At 38.1% G+C, this 25,524-nt stretch overlaps 1 protein-coding gene across 3 annotated transcripts in view; it reads left to right on the forward strand.

Annotated features, from left to right (window-relative positions):
• Positions 1–25,524, forward strand: part of LOC121313471 (nucleolar protein 4-like) — a 114,605-nt gene that overhangs the window by 66,032 nt on the left and 23,049 nt on the right. The window contains exons 7-10 of one of the 3 annotated variants that reach the window (XM_041246073.1): positions 964–1,143; positions 3,011–3,202; positions 13,820–13,933; positions 21,841–22,021. In XM_041246073.1, the coding sequence (XP_041102007.1) occupies positions 964–1,143; positions 3,011–3,202; positions 13,820–13,933; positions 21,841–22,021 (667 nt within the window). The remainder of the gene's footprint in view (positions 1–963; positions 1,144–3,010; positions 3,203–13,819; positions 13,934–21,840; positions 22,022–25,524) is intronic. The other 2 variants (XM_041246074.1, XM_041246075.1) reach the window with 2 other exon arrangements.

Raw genomic sequence — 25,524 nt, forward strand, 5'->3', positions numbered from 1 at the left:
CTCCTTGGTAACAACTTGTGAAAAGTAATCATTTAGTATATTTGCAATTTTTTTCTCTTTGTCCATGATGCTGTTATTTGTATTTGTTAGTCGTTTTACCTCCTCTTTTGAATGTTCTCTTGCCGATATAATATTGGAAAACCTTTGGCAAGTTTTAGCCCCCATAGCAATGCTCATCTCTCTCTTTAAATGCTCTATAGAGTGCCTTTTTTCTCTGAATATTTTTTTAATTGATCTATTAAACCATTTTGGCCATTTTGTTTTAGATTTAGATTTGTCTACGTTTGGGATGTAATTGTTTTGCGCCTCTAGTACTACATTTTTTAAAAGCAGCCATCCTTTTTCTCTGGATCTTTTCTCAATTTAACTTATGTTAGTCTCTGTTTCATTCCTTCATAATTTGCCTTTTTAAATTTGTAAACCTTCACTTTAGTCGATACTTTTGGGGTTTTAAAAAGCACTTCAAATGAGACCATGTTGTGATCTGAGTTTGCCAATGGTTCTCTGACCTGTTGTAGTTATTCTGTCTTCGTTATTTGAAAAGACTAAATCAAGGCATGCCTCCCCTCTAGTCTGTGCCTTGACAAATTGCATTAGGAAGCAGTCATTTATCATTTCTACCATTTCAAGTTTGTCTGTCATGCTCCCTACCAGGTTTTCCCATTTTATATGAGTTTATATAGTTGAAATCCCCCCATTAATATGGCTAATATGGCTGCTGCACTCATTTCTAATGTCCTTGTATAATAGATTATTTTGCTTAGTGTCTGAATTTGGCTATCTATAGCATGCCCCTATTATTATGCCCTTTGAGTTTTCCAGCTACTCGATGTCATTTAAAAAAAAAAAAAAAAAAAAAAAAACTTTTTAGTAAATGAAATGGAGCTAGCATGTCAAGGTGTCAACATTAGCTAAGAGAAACTTTCAGGGTGAGTAAGACTTGTCTGTTCCGTTCTGTTTTAGTCACCTGCACACAGCTTCTCCAGCTACGACTCTGGGAAGAACGAGAGTGTGGGGGGTGGAGTGGAGGACCTGTCACTCAGTCGTGGAGATGAGGATGAGGACGAACACGATGATCAGGAAGACTCGGAGAAGACCATGGAGACGGAAGGTGTAGAGACAGAGCGCCTCAAAGCTTTCAATGTGAGTTGAGGAAATGTTTTTTTTTTTTTTTTTATTATTCAGGTTTGAAATAACATTCGTAACAAAATATGAGTTTCTTTAGTGTGTTGGGAACAGTAAAACAGAAAAGTGCTGATGTTGCTATTAGTTTTAAACACACAATACAATCATAAGGTCTGTAGACAACATTTAAATGAGAAGTCTATATTATATCAACTGTATACCAATAATGCAGTCGGAATCCCTTTTTCAGTACAACTTTGTTGTCCTTCTAGATATTGAAGTAAAAATACTGCATTATATATTTTTGGACAACTTTACGTCTTTTTTAGCTCTCTCAAATTCAAGTGAATTATTTTTGTTTTATAATATACTGAGCATCAAAAAAAACTATTCTAACACATTTTCGGAAAAAAAAAATAAGGTATATAAATGATGGACATTGACAAAACGTTTTTGGTTTCTTTTTAATCACTCAGTCATTCATCCTTGACCATGACATGCTTGAGTGACTATGACTGGAGCACATGCACTTAGTTGCTTGATTGGTAAGAGTTGAGTGGACACTGGATATGGAGAGATTTCAGCTGTTCAATTGCAAGCTTGAATAAAAGCAATAAAGAAAATCACAGAAAAACATCAATATGACACGTCTGTCAAGAGAGCAGCGCCTTCGTGCAATCAGCATGTTGGAGGCTGGACTAGGGCAGCGCACTGTGGCTCGCCGTCTTGGGTGCTCACAGCCAGCAATTTCAAACTTGGCAAGACAGTATAACCAGACACACTCTGTCAATGACAGGCCACAAACTGGGAGACGAATTCTATCCAAATATAAGTGCTAAGTTTCTTTTGATGCTCAGTATATAAGTGATAAGTTACTTTTGATGCTCAGTATGTAATTGAAAAGTTTCTTTTGATGCTCAGTATATATTCATAACTGGTTGCCCCATTGTCAGGGAAGAAAGCAAATAACTGTCATCTTTAAATTAGGGTATTAAATGAGAAAATTAATTCTTGCAACACCTACAATAAGAATCTGTCTTATGTTAAAATATAATACCTTCCAAGGTAGAAATGTCAAATAAGTGTACATTTATGAAAAGCAACCAGTTTGTTTTCTTTCTCCTTAACCCTTCATCAGTTAACACGTTTCCCACCCATAGCTGGAGCTGCACGTGGCTTCCTTTCCCTTTACTCTTACTGCAGTGTTTTGTGATGCTCCTGCTTGTTCTCTTCCAGTTTGACTGGAGTGACACTTTTGATTCTGGATATGGCAGACTCTCCCACTTTGATAACTCATTTTAGACTAATGTCTAGGCTGAGCCTCCCCTCAAAATAAAAGGGACTGTGGCCTGTAATCGAAAGGACGGCTTAACTACTGTAACCTTTTCACCCGTTTGGGTGGCATCTCTTCCTCAGAAGGCTTCCACTACATGAGGTCTTGATTAAGACCAGAGGCTGAACTGAACCAGCTCAAAAAGTTCTAAGCCTGATATGGATTCAAAACAGTTTTGGAAGTGCTCCAATTTTCTGCTTGACTTTGGTTGGTCTATGCGCTATTCCTCATTTTCCTCCTTCAGGGTACCATTAAAGGAAATAACTGATTCTGAAACGCTCTACTAGAAAAGCAGACTTCCGTTGGTCCACGTGTACAACCTTTTTCTCAGAATGTTTGAGGGTCCCTATGTCATTTCACTGGACATGGGGGCCAACCAAAGCCAAAAAAACTGCTCAAGAAAGTGGGCCTGCTGCACTGAACTACAGTCTTGTTGATTGTAATTAAAAAAAAACTTTGCTCCACATTGCCTTGCATATTGAATCAGTGCAAGTGGCAGTAGGTGAGAGCAGTCCTCCAATCCCTTCTCCTCTGTCTTCCTCTTGCCAACAGATGTTTGTCAGGCTGTTTGTAGATGAAAACTTGGACCGAATGGTCCCAATATCTAAGCAGCCCAAAGAAAAGATCCAGGCTATCATTGAGTCATGTAGGCGACAGTTCCCTGAGTATCAGGAACGTGCCCGGAAACGTATACGCACTTACCTGAAGTCCTGCAGGAGGATGAAAAGGAATGATTTTGATGCGGTGAGTCTTATATATGAACCCAGCCCAAGCCTGCATCCTGACATGTACAATACGTTACTTTTATTTTGTTATCTATTTCACTTCAGTAACATCCAAATCCTTCCATTCATTCCATTTCCCCTACCATTGGAATGAGACACCAAATAGACACCACTGCAAACCGAAAAAGAACCAGATTTTTGAAAAGACTAATTATATAAATAGAAAAATAATAAAAATAGACACCATTGCCTTCTTGTGCTTGCTAAGTTAGATAAAGGCCAATTATACATGTTTTTGTTGTTGTGGCAAAATGTATATAAAATCCATAGACTATTATATATTGTGTGTAATCTGGCCACTTTAAAGGTATGAACTAGTCAGATTCTCTTGGTCTGTAATGAAGTAGTTTTGTGGCAGTTCCTACTGCAGAACAAAAACACACTACCTGTAGTAAACTAAACTTTACCATTTGAACTTTTTAAGTGTAATTGCCCATTTTAAAACATGGCATCCTTAATTTAGACTTCTCATTAAAAACTTTATCTGTTGCTGCTGAAGACCATAAAGTACAGTTAGTTAAGAGATGAACTGCTTTTCAAAAGACAATGCTGCATACAATACATACAAGCAAACCCAGTACATCATATGTCTATGCTTGTTATCAACATCTGTGTTTGTGATAAAAGGGAGGTCATGAATATCAAACTGTATTTTATTTATAAGACTAGACTTTGAAAAAAAAAACAACATTATTTTAAAAACTTGTTAAAGCTATGGGAAAAAGGATCACAGTTCCTAATCTACAGTATTGCTAATTTGACTTGTGGGAGTTTGAGGCAGGGCCAGATTAACCCATCCCTGAGTCCTAGGCAAGCATATTCTCCTGGGTCCCTCCTTCTAATATATAACAACAACCAGCCAATATGTACACATGTTTGCACTTGCTCCACTACACATCCGATTTGTTAAGATCAGGCTTACTAGTCTAAATTCTTTTACAATTTTTATATTTCTCACAAGGTTTTAGGTTATTATTCATGGTTTTGATCAGAAACTGCGAATTATGCTGTATTATGTCGAATTCATTTTGATGAAAGTTACATGCACTGTGCTGAATTGAATGACTAACCAAATTGACAGAAACATTGCCATTGAAAACAGTGTGCTAAATCCATTAAACATTTGATACTTCTATTTTTAAGATGTACAAGTTTCAAACCTGAAATATAGGTCCACAATAAAGTTTGGTTTCGATTAAACATATTTAAAGCAATTTTGATAGCCTGAACCCCACCTCTCCCTAGGAACAGCAGATTCTGACAGGAAGCAGGCCACACCCATAAACATAGAGACTTGGGACTACAATTACTAAAACAAGCGAATAATGATATAAAAAGCACAACAAAATATGAAACATTGCACTAATAATAAATGTTTTATTGTAGAAGTGGTTACTTAGTTCACATAGCCTGGATTGCTAAAAAAAATAAAAAAAAATAACTCCAATACAGGACTATTCTGCCACCCGCATAGGCACCTGTGACAGAGATCGAATTATTCTTGGTGTTAGATCAACCTCCCAACCTGTGAGAGCGCAGAATACCCTGGACTAAATGGTTAGGTGGAAGTCGGCCATCTAGAAAAGGGGCAGAGCTATGGTACCCGAACTCAATGACCCGGACGGGAAACGGCGTGGCATCCACGAATTGGAAGCACAGATGCGCTCATTAACCAAGGGGTCATGAGGGAGAATATAAATAGGGGTCATACGGAAAGTTACCAGTTCCTTTGGTAAATTTAGAAACTGTGTCTGTGTTTTGTGTTATGTGTCGGTGTAAAAGAACAGGACATTTGGTTGTGGGTCAAACCCGGGGATTATAAACAAAGTGATACACGCCAGTGTTTATAAAAAAAATAAGCGCATTCACGCTTTAAACTCCATTTTCTGTGTGCTGGGTCATTATATATATATATATATATATATATATATATATATATATATATATATATATATATATATATACGACACCGAGACTGAAGATCGAGTAATTTATAAACTGTCACAGAAACCAGAGATGGAATTTTTTTTAATAATACATGGATACCCTTGTGATGCTAATATTAAAGACGACGAGGTTTAGCAGTACAATTCAGGTTTTTTTTTTTTTTTTAATAGTGTTTGTCAGTGCTGTACAGACGTTCTATGTTGTTATCCGTTTAGTGTCTCTGAGATATGAATGTACCAGCTTACATCTTCTTTTTTTTTTTTAAGCATATTCTCATTTAGTTGATCATTAATGAACATTAACTGTACTGTGGGGGTTGTCGAGAAAACAAGACTTTTTTGTTTGAATTGACAGCGATGGTCTCGAGGAGTTGAATTTTCCTCACTTTTTGACGACACTGCTGTTATATATAGTATATATACACTGGTTTGCAGAACTGTTCACCCCCCTGCAAAGTTTTCACATTTTGTTGGCACCTGAGTGTACTCCACGACGCTTTCAAACATGTAGAATCTACACAAACTACTCCACATTGATAAAGTTAAAAAAATACATATAGAATATAAATAAGTAAGATTTACAGAGAAAAACAGATCTGCTCTGGTGCAAATTGTTTGAAAGGTCACAAAATTTGTGAAATGGTTTCAGCCTGTGTGTACTCAAAGTGGTTTAATAGATAATTTCCCTCAGGTATATAAAGACTTTCAGGCTGCAACTCACATAGTGATCCAACAAAGAAACCATGAAGACCAAAGAGCTTTCGAAACAAGTCAGGGATAAAGTGGTAGAGAGGCACAGAGCAGGAGAAGGGTACAAGAAAATTTCAAAAGCGCTGATTATCCCTGTCAGCACTGTGAAGGCTATCATTAAGAAGTGGAAGATGCATCATACCACCCAGACACTACCCAGATCAGGTCGCCCTCCCAGACTGAGCAGCCGGGCAAGCAGGAAACTGGTTTGCGATGTCACTCTGAAACCAACAATGACCTGAGATCTGCAAAGTTCTGTGTCTGAGATGGGAGTTTGCAAAAAAGCGTGTAGATGATACAGCAGACATGTTGAAAAAGGTTTTATGGTCAGACGAGACAAAAATTGAACTTTTCAGTCTAAATTCCAAGCGCTACGTCTGACGCAAGCCCTACACTGCACTCACCCAGTCAACTCTATCCCAACTGTCAAGCATGGTGATGGCAGCATCACGTTATGGGGATGTTTTTCTTCAGCAGTGACTGGGAAGCTTGTCAAGACAGAGGGGAGAATGGATTGTGCAAAGTACATGCGAATCCTTGAGGAAAACCTGTTTGAGTCAGCCAAGACTCAGAAACAGGGGAGAAAATTGACATTTCAGCAGGACAATGACCCAAAGCACAAAGCCAAAGCCAAAGCCACACTGGAGTGGTTGAACAAGAAGAGAATTTATGTTCTTGAGTGGCCCAGTCGGAAAGTCCTGCCTTGAATCCAATAAAAAATTTATGGCGAGACTTGAAGATTGCAGTCCATCGACGATCCCCAACAAACGTATTAGAACTGGAGCAATTTTTCTGTGAAGAATGGGCAAAAATGTAACCATCCTACTGTGCAAAGCTGGTAAAGACCTATGCAAAAAGACTAATTACTGCAAAAGCTGCTTCTACCAAGTACTGACTTAAGGGGCTGAATACTTATACAACCAGTAGATTTCATTTTGTACATTTTCTTTGCAAGTTTTGCTGACATTTAATCTCCTCCTCATATAACAGTGTTTAGTTTAACCACTACAGCTTTGAATAAAAAACGTTTATTTGAAAAACTGTGCACACATTATTTGTAATTCAACAAAATGTGACATTACTGGTAGGGGGTGAATACTTCTGCAAACCACTGTATGTATGTATGTGTGTGTTTATATATATATAGTAACACAGCAGGGAGGGGGTTAACATCCTCCCTGCACAAAACACGTGCAAATGCATGTTTTGTTTCATTATTTTATTGTTAATTATCCCCTGAACCTGGCTATCATTGTAAATTAGAGCCAGGTGCAGGGTATTTAAGGAGAGCAGTCAGTCTGGTCGGGACTGCTTAGTAGAAGTTGGCAGAAGATGTGCTCTGCTTCCAAGCAGTCAATACAACAGTAAGTGCTGTGTTAAAACTGCGTGTTTTGTTTGTGACAGGTAAACAGCTTAGCCGTCCTGCGTGTTAGTCAGGGACCTGTTCAAAGTGAAGTTAGGCTCAACGTTGGTATTTATTTGTTTTTGTGTATTAAAAATTAGTGGAACCACGCTTAAAAATCTATTTCTATATATTACAATATATATACAGTATCCACCACTTACACTGTACAGGGTTTTTTCAGGCAGTCATTTGTCAGAGAAATAGCATTTGCTGTTTGTCATTCCCATTGATTTCAATTACAAAGGTATCATTTATACCGTGTTAAGCACACCCTATATTTAGGGCAAACTCAGCTGTCTGGATTTGTTATGTGCCATTCACATAGATTTAAATAACAAATGCAATGCTTATTGCTGTAGTAATCACTCTTACTAATCCACCAATCAGCTGTTTTCACCTTGTTACCTTGCCATTCACATAGATTTCAATACATAAGGCAGCACTTTAAAACTGTAGTAAAAGCTTGACAGATCGATCAATCAGCTGTCTGCACCTTGTTACTGAGTGATTACCCCTGTACTGTACCTTGACTATTTAATCCCTGTATGCGGTGTAAGGTTTACAGTTTTGAAAAACAGCATCGACTGCAACAGTCAACATGGCTGGAAAGAGAAAACCGCAGCAAACAATGCAACAACCCACAAGCCAACAGCCTGTTACATACATTCATAGTTTTAATACATCCTTTTTATTAATGTAATATGTCTTAATAAAGATTTTTAACAGCATAGTTTATACCTTCCATCGCTTACTGCGGATGTGTCATGTTAACACAAACGACTGTATACATAGGAGGCAGTGTGGTCCAGTGGTTAAAGTCCAGGGCTTTTAATCAGAAGGTCCCCGGTACTGATTCACTGTGTGACCCTTAACCTCTTTGTGCTCCATCCTGCAGATGAGATGTTAAATCAATGTTCTGTTGTAAGTGACTCTGCATATAGTTCAGCCTACCTCTGTAAAGCACTTTGTGATGGTGGTCTACTATGAAGAGGTGCTGTATAAAAATAGATATTATTATTATAATACATTCACATTATATTACAGCCAGCCAGCCAGACTTACAGTGCTGGTTGTTTAAGGTCAGTAACAAAAACACACTAATTTCTTTGGCAGTGTGATGAGGAAGTACCAGCTGTCAAACCACAAGTTTTAAATAAATAGAGGAGTTAGTGAGGGTAGTATTTACATGCTTTTTAATGTATTTGCTTAAATTATGACTTCAATTTCTAGTTCAAAGAAGAAAGAACCATTTTATTAAATACTGCCATAATAAGCAAGATATAGGCTATTTTATGATTAAAAATAAACTTTAGGATTAGTTTATGTGGCAGAGTAGGGGGAGGAAAGACATAAGAACATAAGAACATAAGAAAGTTTACAAACGAGAGGAGGCCATTCGGCCCATCTTGCTCGTTTGGTTGTTAGTAGCTTATTGATCCCAAAATCTCATCAAGCAACTTCTTGAAGGATCCCAGGGTGTCAGCTTCAACAACATTACTGGGGAGTTGATTCCAGACCCTCACAATTCTCTGTGTAAAAAAGTGCCTCCTATTTTCTGTTCTGAATGCCCCTTTGTCTAATCTCCATTTGTGACCCCTGGTCCTTGTTTCTTTTTTCAGGCTGAAAAAGTCCCTTGGGTCGACATTGTCAATACCTTTTAGAATTTTGAATGTTTGAATTAGGTCGCCACGTAGTCTTCTTTGTTCAAGACTGAACAGATTCAATTCTTTTAGCCTGTCTGCATATGACATGCCTTTTAAGCCCGGGATAATTCTGGTCGCTCTTCTTTGCACTCTTTCTTGAGCAGCAATATCCTTTTTATAGCGAGGTGACCAGAACTGCACACAATATTCAAGATGAGGTCTTACTAGTGCATTGTACAGTTTTAACATTACTTCCCTTGATTTAAATTCAACACTTTTCACAATGTATCCGAGCATCTTGTTAGCCTTTTTTATAGCTTCCCCACATTGCCTAGATGAAGACATTTCTGAGTCAACAAAAATTCCTAGGTCTTTTTCATAGATTCCTTCTCCAATTTCAGTATCTCCCATATGATATTTATAATGTACATTTTTATTTCCTGTGTGCAGTACCTTACACTTTTCTCTATTAAATGACATCACATAGTCCACGGATTAAGCAGCTGTGTAAAGTAGCAGGTCTGCCTCTGGGTCGTGAGATCTGTGTTAAGGCTATGGCCTGAGAAGAGACCTGTAGGAACCTTAAAAGAGGTATGTGTTTAATTCTTAAGTATTTGTTTTGGTGCCTGGTAAACGGCATAGCCGTCCAGTTGAGTAGTTACAACTTGGGAAAAGTTTAGCAAGCACTCCTTGATGGAGTAAGGCTTTTGTTTTCTTTGTGTTTTGTTAATGCAAATAAATATACAGGCACTGCCCTGTTTAAAAACCATCTGTTATTGAAGTACTGATTTTTATACAAGAAGACAGTGTGCAAGGTCCCAAAGCCTGGCAAAGCAATCCACACTTTGCCACACTTATTAGATTTAAACCACATTTTTAAGAAACGCTTATAGAAAAGTAAAGAAAAAAGTCTGTACCATTGAGATACCTGCATAATGCAAATGACTGATATTCTCTTTCACAATGCGTCAGCTGATCCTGAGACCTGTTTTCAGGCATACGATGGATTTGGAGCATTCTGATATACTGTAGCACTGTTTAAAGTTTAACCTTTCAGCAGTCACGTACTATAATTAAATAACTACAGTACTATCACCTGACTAAAAAAAAAACAAAAAAACAGGGCTTTCTTTGGATACCAGTAAATCAAAATCCAGATTTAAAGGGGGTTCACATATTTTTTTTTTTCCAGGCACAATTATTTTTATCTCAATAAATGCATTGTTGAAAAACTGATTTTACATATTTATGATTAATACATTTGAAATATTACTGTATTAAATAGGGTTCATATGGCTCAACAGTGTCAGATTTCATCCTAGACACTAAATGCTGTGTGTAAAAGAATGCGCTGATACTTAGGCATATGGATGAATACACACCCCGTCCACCTGCAGACATGAAAAAGTCTTCTTTGACTTCTCAGCCTCACTGAACCTGCTCAGTAATAGGCTGCTTGGGCCACTCTTTAGTCATCTCTGATTTTTGAGCAATGCTGTCTAACCTCATTCAATCAGCAGCGCAGGCAAGATGTAATTAAATAACAAGTACAGGTGAGGCGGCTTCCATTTAATTCAAATGAAAATTTGCATGCTGAAAAAATAAGCCGGTTTGAAAGTAATCAAGGCCCAGAGTGATATATACTGTGACATGATGTGACCCTTATTCAGTCACTTAAATGTCTTTCCTCACTGATAAAACCCGGTCTAACATGCCTTGCGGTGTAAGAGAAGATAGAATGTGTACACCCTTGGTTTAATGAGAGTAGAATCCGCTGGGCCAGGAGCATGAAGTATGCCTGAGGCTTGCTGCTGTCAGTTATTTGCCATTTGTAATCCTGGTGACATTTCTAATAGAGTAACACAGCGGATTCAGCCTCAAGGCAACAGAGAAGGTCCGGTCTCTGAGGAGCTCCTGTTGATTTTGTAGTGTGTCTTAAATACAATTCTTCAGGGCACTGGTACACATTTCAAAACTGTCTTGAGCCGGTGAACTATGACTGCAACTGTGAATCAATATTTGATGTATTGGTGTAAGTAATGCAGTGGTTACTATTGCATGGGTAAGCTGTTACAAACCATTCCATGTCTCCTTTTCTACGTTATTTTATCTCAAGGAATGAATGAAGGAACCCATTTGTTCTACAGTAAAGCGCACACTATGTCTGAACAAGGTTTTTAGATTATTGATATGAAAATATCTTGTATGTTTATACAGCAATCAAGCAGTATACTGTAGAAATAGCTACTGAATATATTTCTCACACAGGTGCCTATTGTATCTGTCCCCTGGGCTGTTTCACAGCATGGGCACTAAGTAGGACTGTATTACAGTTTCTTGGGGATTGTACTGCTTGGGGTACTCGGCTCAGCTCTCCAGCAGGTGCTGTGGGACCAAGTGCTTATCTCCAGGCCCTATGCTAATCTCAAACCACATAATGATGTGTACACTGTGAAGAGACACCCACTGCCTTTAGCTGGATACCCAAGCGATGTTGAGTTCAGTGAGACCATGAATGCCGTTGTGGGGGGTACCCATTGTTACAGCATCATTATTGTTTGTGAATGCACAAATCTCAGGAAAAAAAAAAAAAAAAAACTAATAATAAGCATTAATGTAAAGGCTCTAGAGATAATGTCTTACTTGCAATGTTAGCGTTATTACAATGAAAATATCTCAAGAACAATATTACCATTCCTTAATATGTGTCTATGTATACATGACGTTCAGTTTATTATGTCAATTTATATTCTTGACCACAGTGCTTGATTGGTTCAGATCAGCCATTGCCCTAATATCGTGCAACTCAGCTATGGACTAGATTCACTGAATGGCTGCATTTGAAATGTGGCAAAGCACATAGCCTCACTTCCTCATTGTCTGTTAATTGCTGTGTATTAGCTTCTCTGTGGAGAGGAGTCAGAGGGGGTGCCTTGCTCACTCCAGAGTTTCAGGGTGGGGACATCACATCTACCACAGAATGAGGCTTCCCTAAGTCATCCATGCGCCTGTTTGGGTAACTTTTGCATTGCTAGTGGCATTTTCTCAATGTTTTGTTTTAGCATTTATGTGTTTATTTTATTTATACTTTGTTTGTGCCTGTGTGGTATAGCACTGTTGATCTAGCCATGTGATTCATACAGTATAACCCCACCCTGGGAGTTGCCATTACTGGTACTCCAGAGGCGGCCAACTGCAATTAACTTGTAAAAATTATAAATAAAACGTGAAGCGCTACAACATCACTTCCTGTTTGTCCCTCCATGTGTTAGTGGATACCCACCACCCCCTTTTACAAGGCCATAAATATGTGCTATACAATGTACTCTGCAATTTGCGTTGTAATACATTTATGATATCCCCACATTGTTGAACTCAAACCAATCTAACAGAATTCCAAGGCTGCCTCATTTCAAAACACAACTTATTACTATTGTATTATTTGTTAAAGAAAATTATTTTTGATATGACACTCCATATGGTGTACGACCTTGTGACAGGGTGCCCATCTCTTGTGTATATTAATTTATTTATGTATGTGTTTTTATTTGTATTATTATTATATTGTATTTGTGTGCGGAGGGACGAAAGCCGCCAACATTATTATTTATTGTTGGAGACCGGCAAAAAGCTGGTCTTGTAATATGTAGTTGGCGCGGATGGGGTTGAATCCCGGTCTCGATAAAGCTTGTGGGAATGTGGCTGAAGCCTAAATAAGGTAATTGTTTAATGAGTAATGAAGGCTCCAGCCACAGAATATATAAAAGAGCCATAGTATTGAGAAAAGAGAGAGCGAATGCTGCCCCATAGAAAGGTAATCGTTTTGCTAACGTCCTTATTGCCTGTGTTTGTTTTACTTTGGCCAGTGTGCCCTTTTCTTTTGTGTTTTGTTTAAATCTTTATTTTTTGTTTATTTATTAAATACTAGCGCAGCAGCACCGTTTTGCCCCGTACTGCCTGTGTTTGGTTTCATTTCCCTGGTCTGACGTCACCCACACGCACCACCCGAGCCATCTTTGTGACATACCTCTCTCTATACAGCAGTTAAAGCTATAAAAATACATTTCAATTGTGAAAAATAAAAAAAGAATACATTTTGGAGCCTCTTTGTTCACACTGTTATGTGTTGACGATTGCAAACAGATTCCTTGTTTTCCCAGAATCAGTATCCGAATATGTTTTGTGATGTAAAGAAAGAGGCAGCTCAGATGACCTAGCCGCTAAGAGTGGTTAAAAAAACCCAAAACAAAAAAAAAAAAAACAGGACCCCTTGACTTGTCTATGATGAAATTCAATCATACTTTCCAGGTGGAGGTTTATAGGTGTTCAAAATTAAGTGAAGGGATTGTGTAACGTTAATACAGGTTTTAGAGTTTTTCTAATGAGGTTGAGTGTTTTGAAGGTGAACAGGGAAACAATGTGGGTCATAAACTACTGCTATATGTATTATTGAATCTATTTTTAAATAAAATCTGCCACATGCTATAGGTTCAAAAGAAACCTGATGTAAGAAAGATTTAGAGAGCTGATCTCGGCTAAAGCTGAGCTGTCTAATGATCAAGATGAAATGCATGCCACAGCAGAGCTGGAAGAAACATGCCTTTAATACTATATAGGGCAGTTTGTAAGCCCCTGGTTTGCCTTCCAGTAAGAACCTCATTCTTTTATCACAACAGTTTTCCATTGTTTTTGTTATGATTTTTAAAGAAGAAATAAAAGAAACTCATTGCATGTTCCCTTTTTGGTCGGTCTGGGGTATGCAAAAAGACATGTTTGAAAAAAAATCGGTGCACTTATTGTTAACTTACTCAAACTATTATTTTCTCCTGTAGTCCCGACCTATACCTTCACACCTCACTTCGGCAGCAGCAGAGAACATACTGGCATCAGCTTGTGAGAGTGAAAGCAGAAACGCTGCAAAGAGGATGCGTCTGGACAGACCACAGGTATTCTTTCATTTCTACTTTCACATTCATATTTTTCAATGATTTGTATAGTTAAAATGGTTTAATTTATTCTAGATCAAAGACTGGTAAAAGGACTCTGGATTATGTATCAAGAAAAGCAGACTGATAGAACCTAGAGCAGTAGTGGCATTGGTCATGAGGGTAAAATAGTGAATCCATTCTCGTCAAATCCATCAAGTTTTAAATTGTAAATTTGATATATACTGCAGGGTTATAATCAGTAGAAGCTAAAATATGGCTCTTAGTTTTATGGATCAGTTCATATTGTTAATTACTTTTCCAGAGTGTAGTATATATATAGTATATATATATATATATATATATATATATATATATATATATATATATATATATATATATATATATTTTTTTTTTAATGCATCTGCTGGTAATTAATAAAAACAATAAGAAAGGATTAATTTCAACGCTTTTTAATTATTCACTTATCTTAATATTGATGCTTCATAAGATGTCCATAATTGTTTTTTGTATATGTCTGCAAGTCAAAGCTATGTTTTCTCAGCTGTACCTTCGAAGAATATTCTGACAGAATCCAAAGTGTGGTTTTAACAGATGTATTTTTCATGGCCTTCTGCTGTAATTCTCTCAGATCTTTATCTTCTTTTAGAGTGACAAACTGTGAGATGCTTTTGGGTTACAGGTGTGCTGTCACATCAGTTACAAAACCTAGAATAATCCAGCTAAGTTAAAAAAAACCCTAAAAACAGGCTGTATTGAAAAGGAAAACTTAATTTTAAAGAACTGAGAGAGTACTAAATAAACAGTTACTGCAGCATTTTTATAAAAGCTATAATTCGGATATATTAAAATAAAATAAAAATTAAAAAAATAAATGTTCTTTCAAACAAAAACATTTAGGATAATTATTTTTCTGCCAATATGTTTTTAAAAAGGTTTAGTGACTTATAGCTTGTTTCTAGAGCGATTTAAAATTTTTAAAATATGTTCTATTTTTTTTTACATTACAAATACAATGTGTTTGAAACCTATTTGAAAGGGTAAATTGGACACAGAATGTACATAGAATGAAATCACCTTGTGATTTTAGCCAGGCTGTTTATAGACAATATTAACTGAGGCTGTTACAGAGATCTTTTATGTCTATATTGGTCCTCTCTTAAACATAGAGTGGATTCATCTTTGTGTCCTGTATAAGAACCAAAAATCACAGTGTGACAAAACTAGTTCTGCTTTGTCTCAGTGGATGATGCCCCAGACTCTTTCACAGCTAAAGTTACGAACAGAAATATTTAATTAATGAACATTTAGAGTGTGCAAATCTTTTGCAGTCTGAAATCTTACAAAGACTGTGGACCTCAAAGATGACACCTTTCAACTAATTACCCTGCACAGTACAAGGTTGTTCACTGAACATTATCCCCAAGAAACTGTGAATTGCATTTTGAGGTGTCCCAGCATGGGAAATATCTAATGTCATGAAAGAATCAATAATCAAAAACATGAACCTTGTTTCTTAATCTCTCTACCTCTGCTTTATGTTAAGTACAGGGGTAAAAGGGTATTAGATCTCTGACAAAGCAATTATTTCTCAGACACATGTTGGGAGCAGACCCGACACTGGCCTCCAGGTAGTTGTCATAGCAGCAGCCTCAGTAGAGTAGCTTGTTGTTTGTATCTTCTAGAGTATGAAGCCTGGGCCCAGTGTTGTGTGTTCCTCCGCTGTCTAGTCCGCGGTCTGCAGCTAATTTAGCTAGTTTGGTTTTGAACCTGTAACATGTGTTAATGATCGACATCTGTCCCATTTGCACAGCTTTTCACAGCAGGTGGTTACCAGGTAACACAGGGCTATTGCTGCAGGCCTTTTCACAAATAAATCTCTTCCCAAAAGAAAGGGATGCCTTTTAAAATAAACAAAAAAAAAAGATCACCTGCTTCCATTGTTAAGCAATACTGTGATGTCATGTGTTTTGGAACAGCATATGAATACTTTGAATTAATTCAATTTGTTTTCCACTTGAGGTGGATAACTGAACCAATCCTAGCTGTTAAGACAGATAGACTGCTGTCTAATGAGAGAGCTGAGATTTATACACGGGACTTTTAGGATGGTTTGAGACGGCTTTGCTCTCAGGGAGACTTTTTTTTTCATAGTGTAAATGTGACCTTACTTATCAGAAAGAAAATTGTTTAGTATATGTTTTAGTGGCCAAGAACCTGTGTAAAACATAAAAAGAACAATCGCTTGTAAATCCTGTTAATTGTGAAACAGGCTGTCGGGGCTTAGCTAATTAATTCAGTCAGTCATTTTCAATGTAATCTTTGCTTCAGATCAGCAGCTGAAAAAATGCTCCTGGGTGGAGTTATCCATGCAAAGGAAAATCATATCAAATGAAACGAGTGTCAAGCATACCTTTTGTTGACTTTAGATACATAGTGTCTCCACCCCAATCACGTGTCTTCAGCTCAGCTGGTCATAAAACTCAAACTGAAAGTGTCAAAAAAACCTCTTGTATCATTAACAAGTTTTGTGGTGTTCCAATGAAAAACCCCAGTCAAATGCATACTTTAAGAGGTGAGCGATTTATTACATTATTTTGTGAGCCCCTCAAAAGTGAAATTTCAAAAGGAGCAAGCCTACTTTTGATTTAGAACAAGTATACTGTATAGTAAACATTCTGCAAAATCAATGCAAGTATTCCTAACATCAAATGGTGAACATAAGGCATATATGGGGTCCCCAAAGTGATGGCTGATGCTGGACTTTTTTTGTGCTATAAAAATCTACATTTGGGTGCATGTGTGTATACAGCACACAGTGGTGTAGGGGGTCACAGCAGACCAGTCACTTTAAAGGAGTTCACAAATAGAAAACAAATTGAGAACCACTGGCCTGTTATCTTGATCTATCATGTAACATACAATAAATGTCATATTTAATTCATAATTCAAATAAAATAAACACCAATTTACATCAGATCTTTAGCAGTTATTTTTCAAAAGATGTGACCAGAAAATATTCTATAACAGGATGCATTTCTCAAATCAACCCCCCTGCCATCCCCTTTTTTTTTTTTTTTAATTGTAGCTTAGAGGTTCATTTACCCCGCTGGGGTAACCACTGCTGTATTTCTTTGAGAATTTTAAAGAAGGCAGGGACCTACCTTGATTATAATAATAATAATAATAATAATAATAATAATAATAATAATAATAATAATAAGTAATTTAGCAGATGCTTTTATCCAAAGGACCTCGGCTTTCCATTTTATCCGAAGGACAGAGCACAAAGAGGTTAAATGACTTGCTCAGAGTAACACACAGTGAGTCATTGGCTACCAGGATTTGAACTGGGAACTACCTGGTATCAATCCCTTTTCATTAACCATTGGACCACCATTGGTTGTCCTGGGATTACCTGTAAGACCATTAACTCTGTGGTATCTGTAGCAGCATTAATATTGTTGTCAAGCCTTAAGCTGTGATTTAGTTTTTATACATACATACATATATATAGTATATAGTAATACATTTTTGCTTTCTGGCTTCCTGTATTTTGATAACCGCATGTGCCCTTGTGGATGGTAGTCTCATTCATTCCCACGCTATTCTAAAAACACTCAAGAATTTTGGCTTCAGCTCACTCACTTCTCTTTTATATTCAACAAGTACCAATAGGTACTGTCAAGTATAATGTTTTTTTCTAAGGACAATAACAAACTAAGTGAAAGCCTACTTTGATTTGCTAATTTGTTTTTCAACTTCTGAATTCACCACTACATGGCAATGTCTAGAAATTATAATAATGGCAGGATGCACCGTTGCTCCACTGGCTTTTACCATGGCAATGTAAGCAATTATTAGGGTGTCAAACTGGGTAGTGGGAGGAGAACACTTGGCTTCTGGAATGTGATTGCCACCAATTAGAGCATACATGGATGACATGACAATCATGACTACAACAGTAGCCTGCACTAGTTGGTTATTAGGCAAACTAATCAATAACATTGAATGGGCACGAATGCAATTCAAGCCCACTAAATCAAGGAGCATCTCTGTAATTAAAGGTAAAGTAGTAGATAAAAGGTTGTACATTAATGGTGAGGCAATAATAAGTGTCTGAGAAGCCAGTGAAAAGTCTTGGGAGATGGTATGATGGGGACCTAAAGGACACAGTTCATGTGGAAGAAGTGAGACAACAAGCAGTGCAAGGGTTGAAGAGTGCAGTGCTTTACCGGGTAAACTTAAACACTGGTGCTGTGTTTGGTCTACTGCCAAGACTTCTGTGGCCACTCACTGTGTATGAGGTTTCCTTGACAACAATAGAGAAGGTGAAAGCGTTAATTAGTTTATACTTCAGGAAATGGTTAGGAGTTCCACACTGCCTCAGCAGAGTGGGACTGCATGGTAAAGGGACACTGCAGCTGTCAGTCTCAGCTCTAAGGAGTTTAAGTGGGCCAAGGTTCGATTGGAAATTACATTGGTAGAGTCGCACAATGAATGTGTGAGGGAGGCAGCACCTGTGTTGAAAACTGGAAGAAAATGGGCGGCAAAGGAAGCTGTGGAAAAGGCTGCCCTTCATATCGCTGATATCATGGGGCAAATAGAGCATGGAAAAGGAGGCCTTGGTCTCAGTTCAGCTCCTCCTATTGCACAAAGAAGCCCCAGCTCAACAGAGGAAGCTGGTAGTCAACGAGGTAAAAAAGCAGAAGGAGAGGATGACTGTAAAGACAGTTTTCCCAGGCCAAGCAGGGAGACTGGATGAGATGGGAGAGTGTGGAAAAACGCAGGCGAGGTCTATCATCGGCTGGCAAGGTCTATGGACAATGGAACAGAGCAGGATCAGTTTCCTCATCAGGTCAACATATGATGTTCTCCCATCACCACAGAACCTTAGTCTATGGGTAGGAGAGGATCCGTGGTGTCCTTTGTGTTCAGCGCCAGCTACATTAAGACACATTTTGACAGGATATAAGGTGGGTCTTAGCCAAGGACGCTTTACTTAGTGTTATGACCAGGTGCTGTGATGTTTGGCCTTAGCATTAGAAGACAAGCACAGCATGACCAACAGCTTGTCACAAATTCCAACAATATGACACACAAAGAACAACATTCCTCCGTCCAGGGGAGTAAGAAAAGGTATTAAAACCAAAACTTGTCTTGGACAACTAGAAGCTGTTAGAAATAAATGCTGGCAGATGTTGGACAACGGCTTATTTTCCCACTGGAGATTGCCACCACTAACCTTAACAGTGCCATGGGAGGATGCGGTGGATGAGGTATATGAAAGGAAGAACTAGCTGCTGAAGCAGAACAGCAAGGATGGAGAGTCCAGGTTTACCCAGTGGAGGTGGGTTGTCGAGGATTTGTGGCACACTCCACAACCCGGTTTCTCAGAGACATCGGATTAAGTGGTTAAGAGCCAACACTGCACTTCAGGCAGAACGATATCTGCATCATCAGATGGAAGGAAATGCAGATGGATCACATTAGTTTACTGTAGAAGAAGCTATGTCTTAGTTGTTGCTTTTCTTGGCGAGAGCTGAGTCCAATACAGCACAATGTTTTAACACCTGCTCTCATGTAATGGAATCATGTCAAACAGCATTGTTTTAAAAAATATAGATCCCCAAAGTTATCCCCAAATAGATGACATTCATTTTTTTTTTTTTTTTTAGCCTGATCTAAGTAACGTAATTCTCAGATTGCAGCTGTTTAGCACAGTTTATTTTTCTTACGTTGTACTTGTTATATAAACAGAATAGTCCCTGAATGTTCATGGATGTTCAAGGATGGCTGTAGACCTATGTTAGTGGGGTATAATCTGTAGATCTATTCTTTTATACAGTTAGAGGTTGCATGGTTGTAACTCACTGTCCACCTGTTACTGACCTTAGACAATAACTGCTGTTAATACAACAATGGTAATATTTTATACGTGTCTGTTTTTGGCCACAGTAATATTTTGCGAACTGATAATATGGCAGATGCTAAAAAAAAATGATGGATGCACGATATTCTGTGTTCCTATTTATAATAATATAATAATAATCTTTATTAAGTTATTGCTCATACTTGTAAGTACTTGTTCTCATTCTAGAGCACTGCACGCTCACATGATTGTTTACAGTCATAAATACCATTGGTGTTTATTAGCTGTAAATTTGTGTCTAATGGTTTAAGGTTGTATATTACCTTTTAATATTATCTGTCGGGAGCTGGAGTCCTGTTCAATGCAGTTTTCTAGCACTAAAAGCACTAAACGTAAGAACTCACTGGCATGAAGCACATATTTATTCGCATTCATTGTGGCTGCAGCGCAGTTCTTTGGAGAATGCAGGCTCAATCCCTGTGTTTTTGGTGTTTAGTAGGTCAAGCACTGTGTTCACTGGCTCAAGCACTGCGCATGAGTGTTCAGGAGTTTAAGTACTGTGTATTAGCAATCTGTTGCTGCACTGCAGACTCAAGAGTTTTTGGAGTGCTCGTTAGCTGATATCCTATGTTGTTTTGGTGGCTACGTTTTCTAACCAGTGCCAGGGAAATTTGCATGAGGTCCCGGCATTTTCATAAATTTGCATAACAGTCAGGCATGAGGAGAATCCTTCTCCACAGCCCATGTCAAATATTATAAAATGCAATCATAAACGATGAAAAAAAAATTGAGCAGACGAATAGAAACCCTTTCTAGTCTATGCATTTACACGTTACATTTATAACAGGCTCAGTGATATCCTAGTTTATTTGATTTAATAAGCCAGTGGGACTGGCTGCTGTTTGTAAGGCATTTTCAAGGGCCAGCTGGCAAGAAAAGCCCACTCCTTATACCTCCTTGTGATGGGGTCCCTCCCCTTGTGTATATTTATGTATTATTATTTGTAGTTATTAGTATTATTGTTATGATTTATTTAATATGTATAGATGATGTGGAAAAGCTGTGCGTTTTGTTTTGTTTGTTTATTTAAAAACCTTGTGCAGAAGGTGACCATCTCCCGAGTTTATTGATTGATTAATTGTTGCTAATCGAGAGATGGTCATCTTTATAAAAACCTGCAGCTCTCTGTGCTCAGGGAAGAGTGTTAGAGGCAGTAAGAGAGAAACAATTATTATAAAGATATGAATATACTTGTTTAGTTTACGTACTGTGTTTATTTGTTTTGGCCCTTCAGCCATTTTTTTTTATGTGTTTTGTTTAAATATTTATTTTTGCTTATTTAATAAAAGTCCTGCTAAGGCAGCTTATCCCAGTGGCATGTTTGTTTTGTTTTTGCACTACTCCGTAGTCTGTGACATCACCCCACACGTCACTCAAGCCGTGACACTCCATCATATAATACCATGCAGCCATTGACTGTTTAAGTTTTTTTTTTTTTTTTTTTTTACATTTAATTACATTTATCGAATTTCATGTACTATTATTGTAGAAGCACTAATTTACATGGAAATTGCAGGCCAGATCTAACTAGTATGAGCAAGCCCTATGAGTGCAGGAATATCGTTAATATAATATTGCATATTATACTATAAACTTGTTGAATGGTGTACATGTGATATCTAGTACCTTTTGTATTTTTTCATGGGTGTACACCACATCTGGGTTTAGAGTATTTTACAAAGTCATTTCAGTTTATGTAATCAAGAAGAAATGCATGTATAAACAGAAAAAAGAAATACATTATTACTGACATGAAATTGTTTCAATTAAAAGTAATCTGAACTAATATAAAATATTGCTATATGTATTAGAATTTGTTTACTGGTATGTTTTGTCAAGACTAACAATGAACAATAAATTAGACTTTTAGGAATATGTACATAAACAGTGCTAAAAGTCAGCATCTTATACTGATATGATTTTGTTATACTCTATGGTGTTAATGTATGTGTCAATTATACTTTTGTCTTTACAGGATGAAGCTGTTTCAACTGACAAACAGTATAAACAAGAACCCGTCCAGGTCACTTTCCCAGTATCAGCTGTTTCTACTGCACAGGAGGTGTTGTACATCAATGGTAATGGAACCTACAGTTGCCATAGTTACAGCGGGTTAGGGGGAGGACTGCTGAACCTCACTGAAGCTTCTAGCAGTGGTGAGTTCGATTTCAGCATCATGCAGAACCTGCCAGCCTCGCTTGAACTTTACATGCTTGAGTTTCAAGGCTTCTGTAACCTTAAACCTGAGAGAACGCATCAGTGAATTTCAGTGCATTTACTTTCGTAAAGAGCAAAACTGATTTTATCAAAAAATGACAGCTTATCTTACTAATTATCCCATTTGCGGATAAATTGTTAATTACTGATATTTGTACAGAACATTGTGTGCTTAATGTAGTAGGCAGTCAAGTCGATAGTGGGTGGCAGAGTGTCAGAGCACACTGAGAGATGATGTGTGGTTGACAGCGGTCTAGAAATAAAAGGGTCATTTTTATTAGTGAACGATTAGTGGTGTCCCTTGAGAAAAAAAAGGAGCCTACATATTCTTCAAATCAAAAAATATGACAGAATTGTGCTTGAAAACATGTTTTCCTGATCCCTGTGCTTACCCAAGGACCTACTGTAAAAGACCTGCGATAAAAGCAGCACAAGATCTGACAATTTCTTTAAGCATCTCGTTTAGTTAAATCATTACAGAACAATGACATTTTTTAAATAATAAAAACATGACTTTAATTTTCTAATATACAGTAAAGCGTGCAACAATTGATATATACAGTAATCCGTCGCGTATCTGCCCGTCACATATCCGCCCTAGCCGTTTATCCCCCATGACCAATCTCTTCAGCAATGTTTAAACTATTGCACTCATGTCCTTAGACCACCGGGCAAACGTCTCCATCTGTCAAGTGATTGGTTCACATCGTCAGTCCCGTCCCTTTTCAAAGGAATGCCGTCCTCCTCCAATCCTAAACAACAACATAAAATGGCTGAATGGAAAAAAAACTGCTGAACTATGATTCTGTGACCTAACAGAAAATGAATTGCAAAACATACTGCAAAAGAAAGAAAAAACCTTGCGATATGAATTTCAAAAACATTTTCTGTTATTTACTTCTGCTGTATCAGCTATATTTAAACAAAATGCTTTAAGGCCATAAATATTTGCGACCAAAATATTTGGTGAATCACACACATAAAAGGTATTTTGCTCCAGAAATGTTGGCGACCTGTTGCACTGGTAGTAGTATATTACTTCATTATACAGTGCCGTGAAAAAGTATTTTCCATCATTGAAGGAACCGTGAATTCTGCTCTATATCAGAAAATTCTACAGGAAAATGTCAGGCCAGCTGTCTGTGAGCTGAAGCTGAAGCGCTGCTGGTTCATGCAGCAAGACAATGATCCAGAAGACACAGTCAAGTCTATATCAGAATGGCTGAAGAGCAAGAAATGTAAAGTTTTGGAATGGCCTAGTCAAAGTCCAGACCTAAACCCCATTGAGATGTTGTGGCAGGACCTGAAATGGGCAGTTTATGCTTGAAAAGCCACAAATGTCTAGAGTTGAAGCAGTTCTGCATGAAGGAGTGGGCCAGAATTCCTCCACGGCGCTGTGAGAGACTGATCAATAACTACAGGAAGCGTCTGTTGCAGTTATTGCTGCTAAATGTGTAACCAGTTATTGAGTCTAAGGGGGCGATTACTTTTCACACGGGGGCATTGGGTGTTGCATAAACTTCTTTAATAAATAAATTGAAATAAGTATCAAAATGTTGTGTTATTTGTTCACTCAGGGTCCCTTTTATCTAATATTAGATTTTGGTTGAAGATCTGATAACGTTCAGTGTCACATATGCAAAAAATCAGACGGACAAATACTTTTTCATGGCACTGTATGTACAGCACTAAGATATTCATGCCAAAAATGTTTTCGTTTTTTTCATACGAACAAATCGCAATCTTCAGGCGATATGGTCCCCTGTTGGCAACAGTAGTCTTCCCTTGGGTCGATAATTTTCCATTATAGCCCTCCTCTCCATTCAATATTATATATATATATATATATATATATATATATATACACACACACACACACACACACACACACACACACACACACACACACACACACACACACAGAGTGTACAAAACATTAGATACACCTTCCTAATATTGAGTTGCACCCCCTTTTGCCCTCAGAACAGCCTCAATTTGTCAAGGCATGGACTCTACAAGGTGTCAAGCTTTCCACAAGGATGCTGGGCCATGTTGACTCCAATGCTTCCCACAGTTGTGTCAAGTTGGCTGGTAGTGGATCTCTACTCTGAATAGCTTGTTCCATCTCATCCCACAGATGCTCAATTGGATTGAGATCTGGTGACTGGGCAGGCCACTGCAGTAAGCTGAATTTACTGTCATGTTCGTGGAACTATTCCTGGACAATCCTAGCCTTGTGGTATGGGGCATTATCCTACTGAAAAAATCCATTAGCATATGGATACACTGCTTCCCTGAAGGGATGCACCTGATTGGCAATGATGTTCAGATATCCTGTGGCATTCAAATGTTGCTCCACTTTTATCAAGGGGCTCTGTGTGTGCCATGAAAACACACCCCACAACATCACACCACCACCACCAGTCTACAATGTTGAGACGCAGCATGATGGATGCATGTACTCATGTGGTTTTCTCCATACCCTAGTCCTCCCATCAGCGTGAATCAGCAGGAACCGGGATTCATCAGACCAGGCAATGTTTTTCTAATCCTCCAGTGTCCATTGTTTTTGTTCCTTAGCCCACTGCAACTGCAGTTTCTTGTGTTTTACTGAAAGAAGTGGAACTCTGTTAGGTTGTCACTTGCCATACCCCATTTGTGTCAAGGTAGGAAGAGTTGTACATTCTTTTATGGGTCTTTCGGCACCAATGTTGTACTGGACTGTCAGTTGACTAACTGTAGCCTGTCTGCTGCTCTGCACAATTCGTGTCAGCCTCCTTTGGCCTCTTTCATCAATGTGCTGTTTTCGACCACTGGCCTGCCGTTGGCTGGATGTCCTTTGGGTGGTGGACCATCCTTGATACACACAGGAAACTGTTGAGCGTGAAAAACCCAGCAGCGTTGCAGTTCTTGACCTACTCAAACCAGTGCGCCTGGCACCTACTACCATACCCCGTTCAAAGGCACTTAAATCTTTTGTCTTGCCCATTTACCCTCTGAATGGCACACATACACGATCCATGTCTCAATTGTGTCAAGGCTTAAAAATCCTTCTTTAACCTGTCTCCCTGCATCTACACTGCTTGAAGTGGATTTAACAGGTTACATCAATAAGGGATCATAGCTTTCATCCAATGTTTTGTACACTCAGTGTGTCTATATAATAGTGAACGATTGCGCCACTTTAACGGTTCGTTGCCCCTTTAAGACCAGACCCAGGACACGGAAATTGATTTTGAAGCGATTACGCGCTATTTTTAATACACAAATGAATGCAAACAAAACAGAAACAAACACCTAGCTCTCTCTTGGAGCTCTAACTAACATTAATGGGAACCTAACTAAACATTCAGGACGGCTAAGTCGTTTACCTGATACCAACACCAAAACACAAACAGGCTTCACTCAGTACTTCACCTTCAATACGACTGGACACACGCTC

This window comes from Polyodon spathula, chromosome 3 (assembly GCF_017654505.1).
Source record: "Polyodon spathula isolate WHYD16114869_AA chromosome 3, ASM1765450v1, whole genome shotgun sequence".
Lineage (NCBI taxonomy): Eukaryota > Metazoa > Chordata > Actinopteri > Acipenseriformes > Polyodontidae > Polyodon > Polyodon spathula.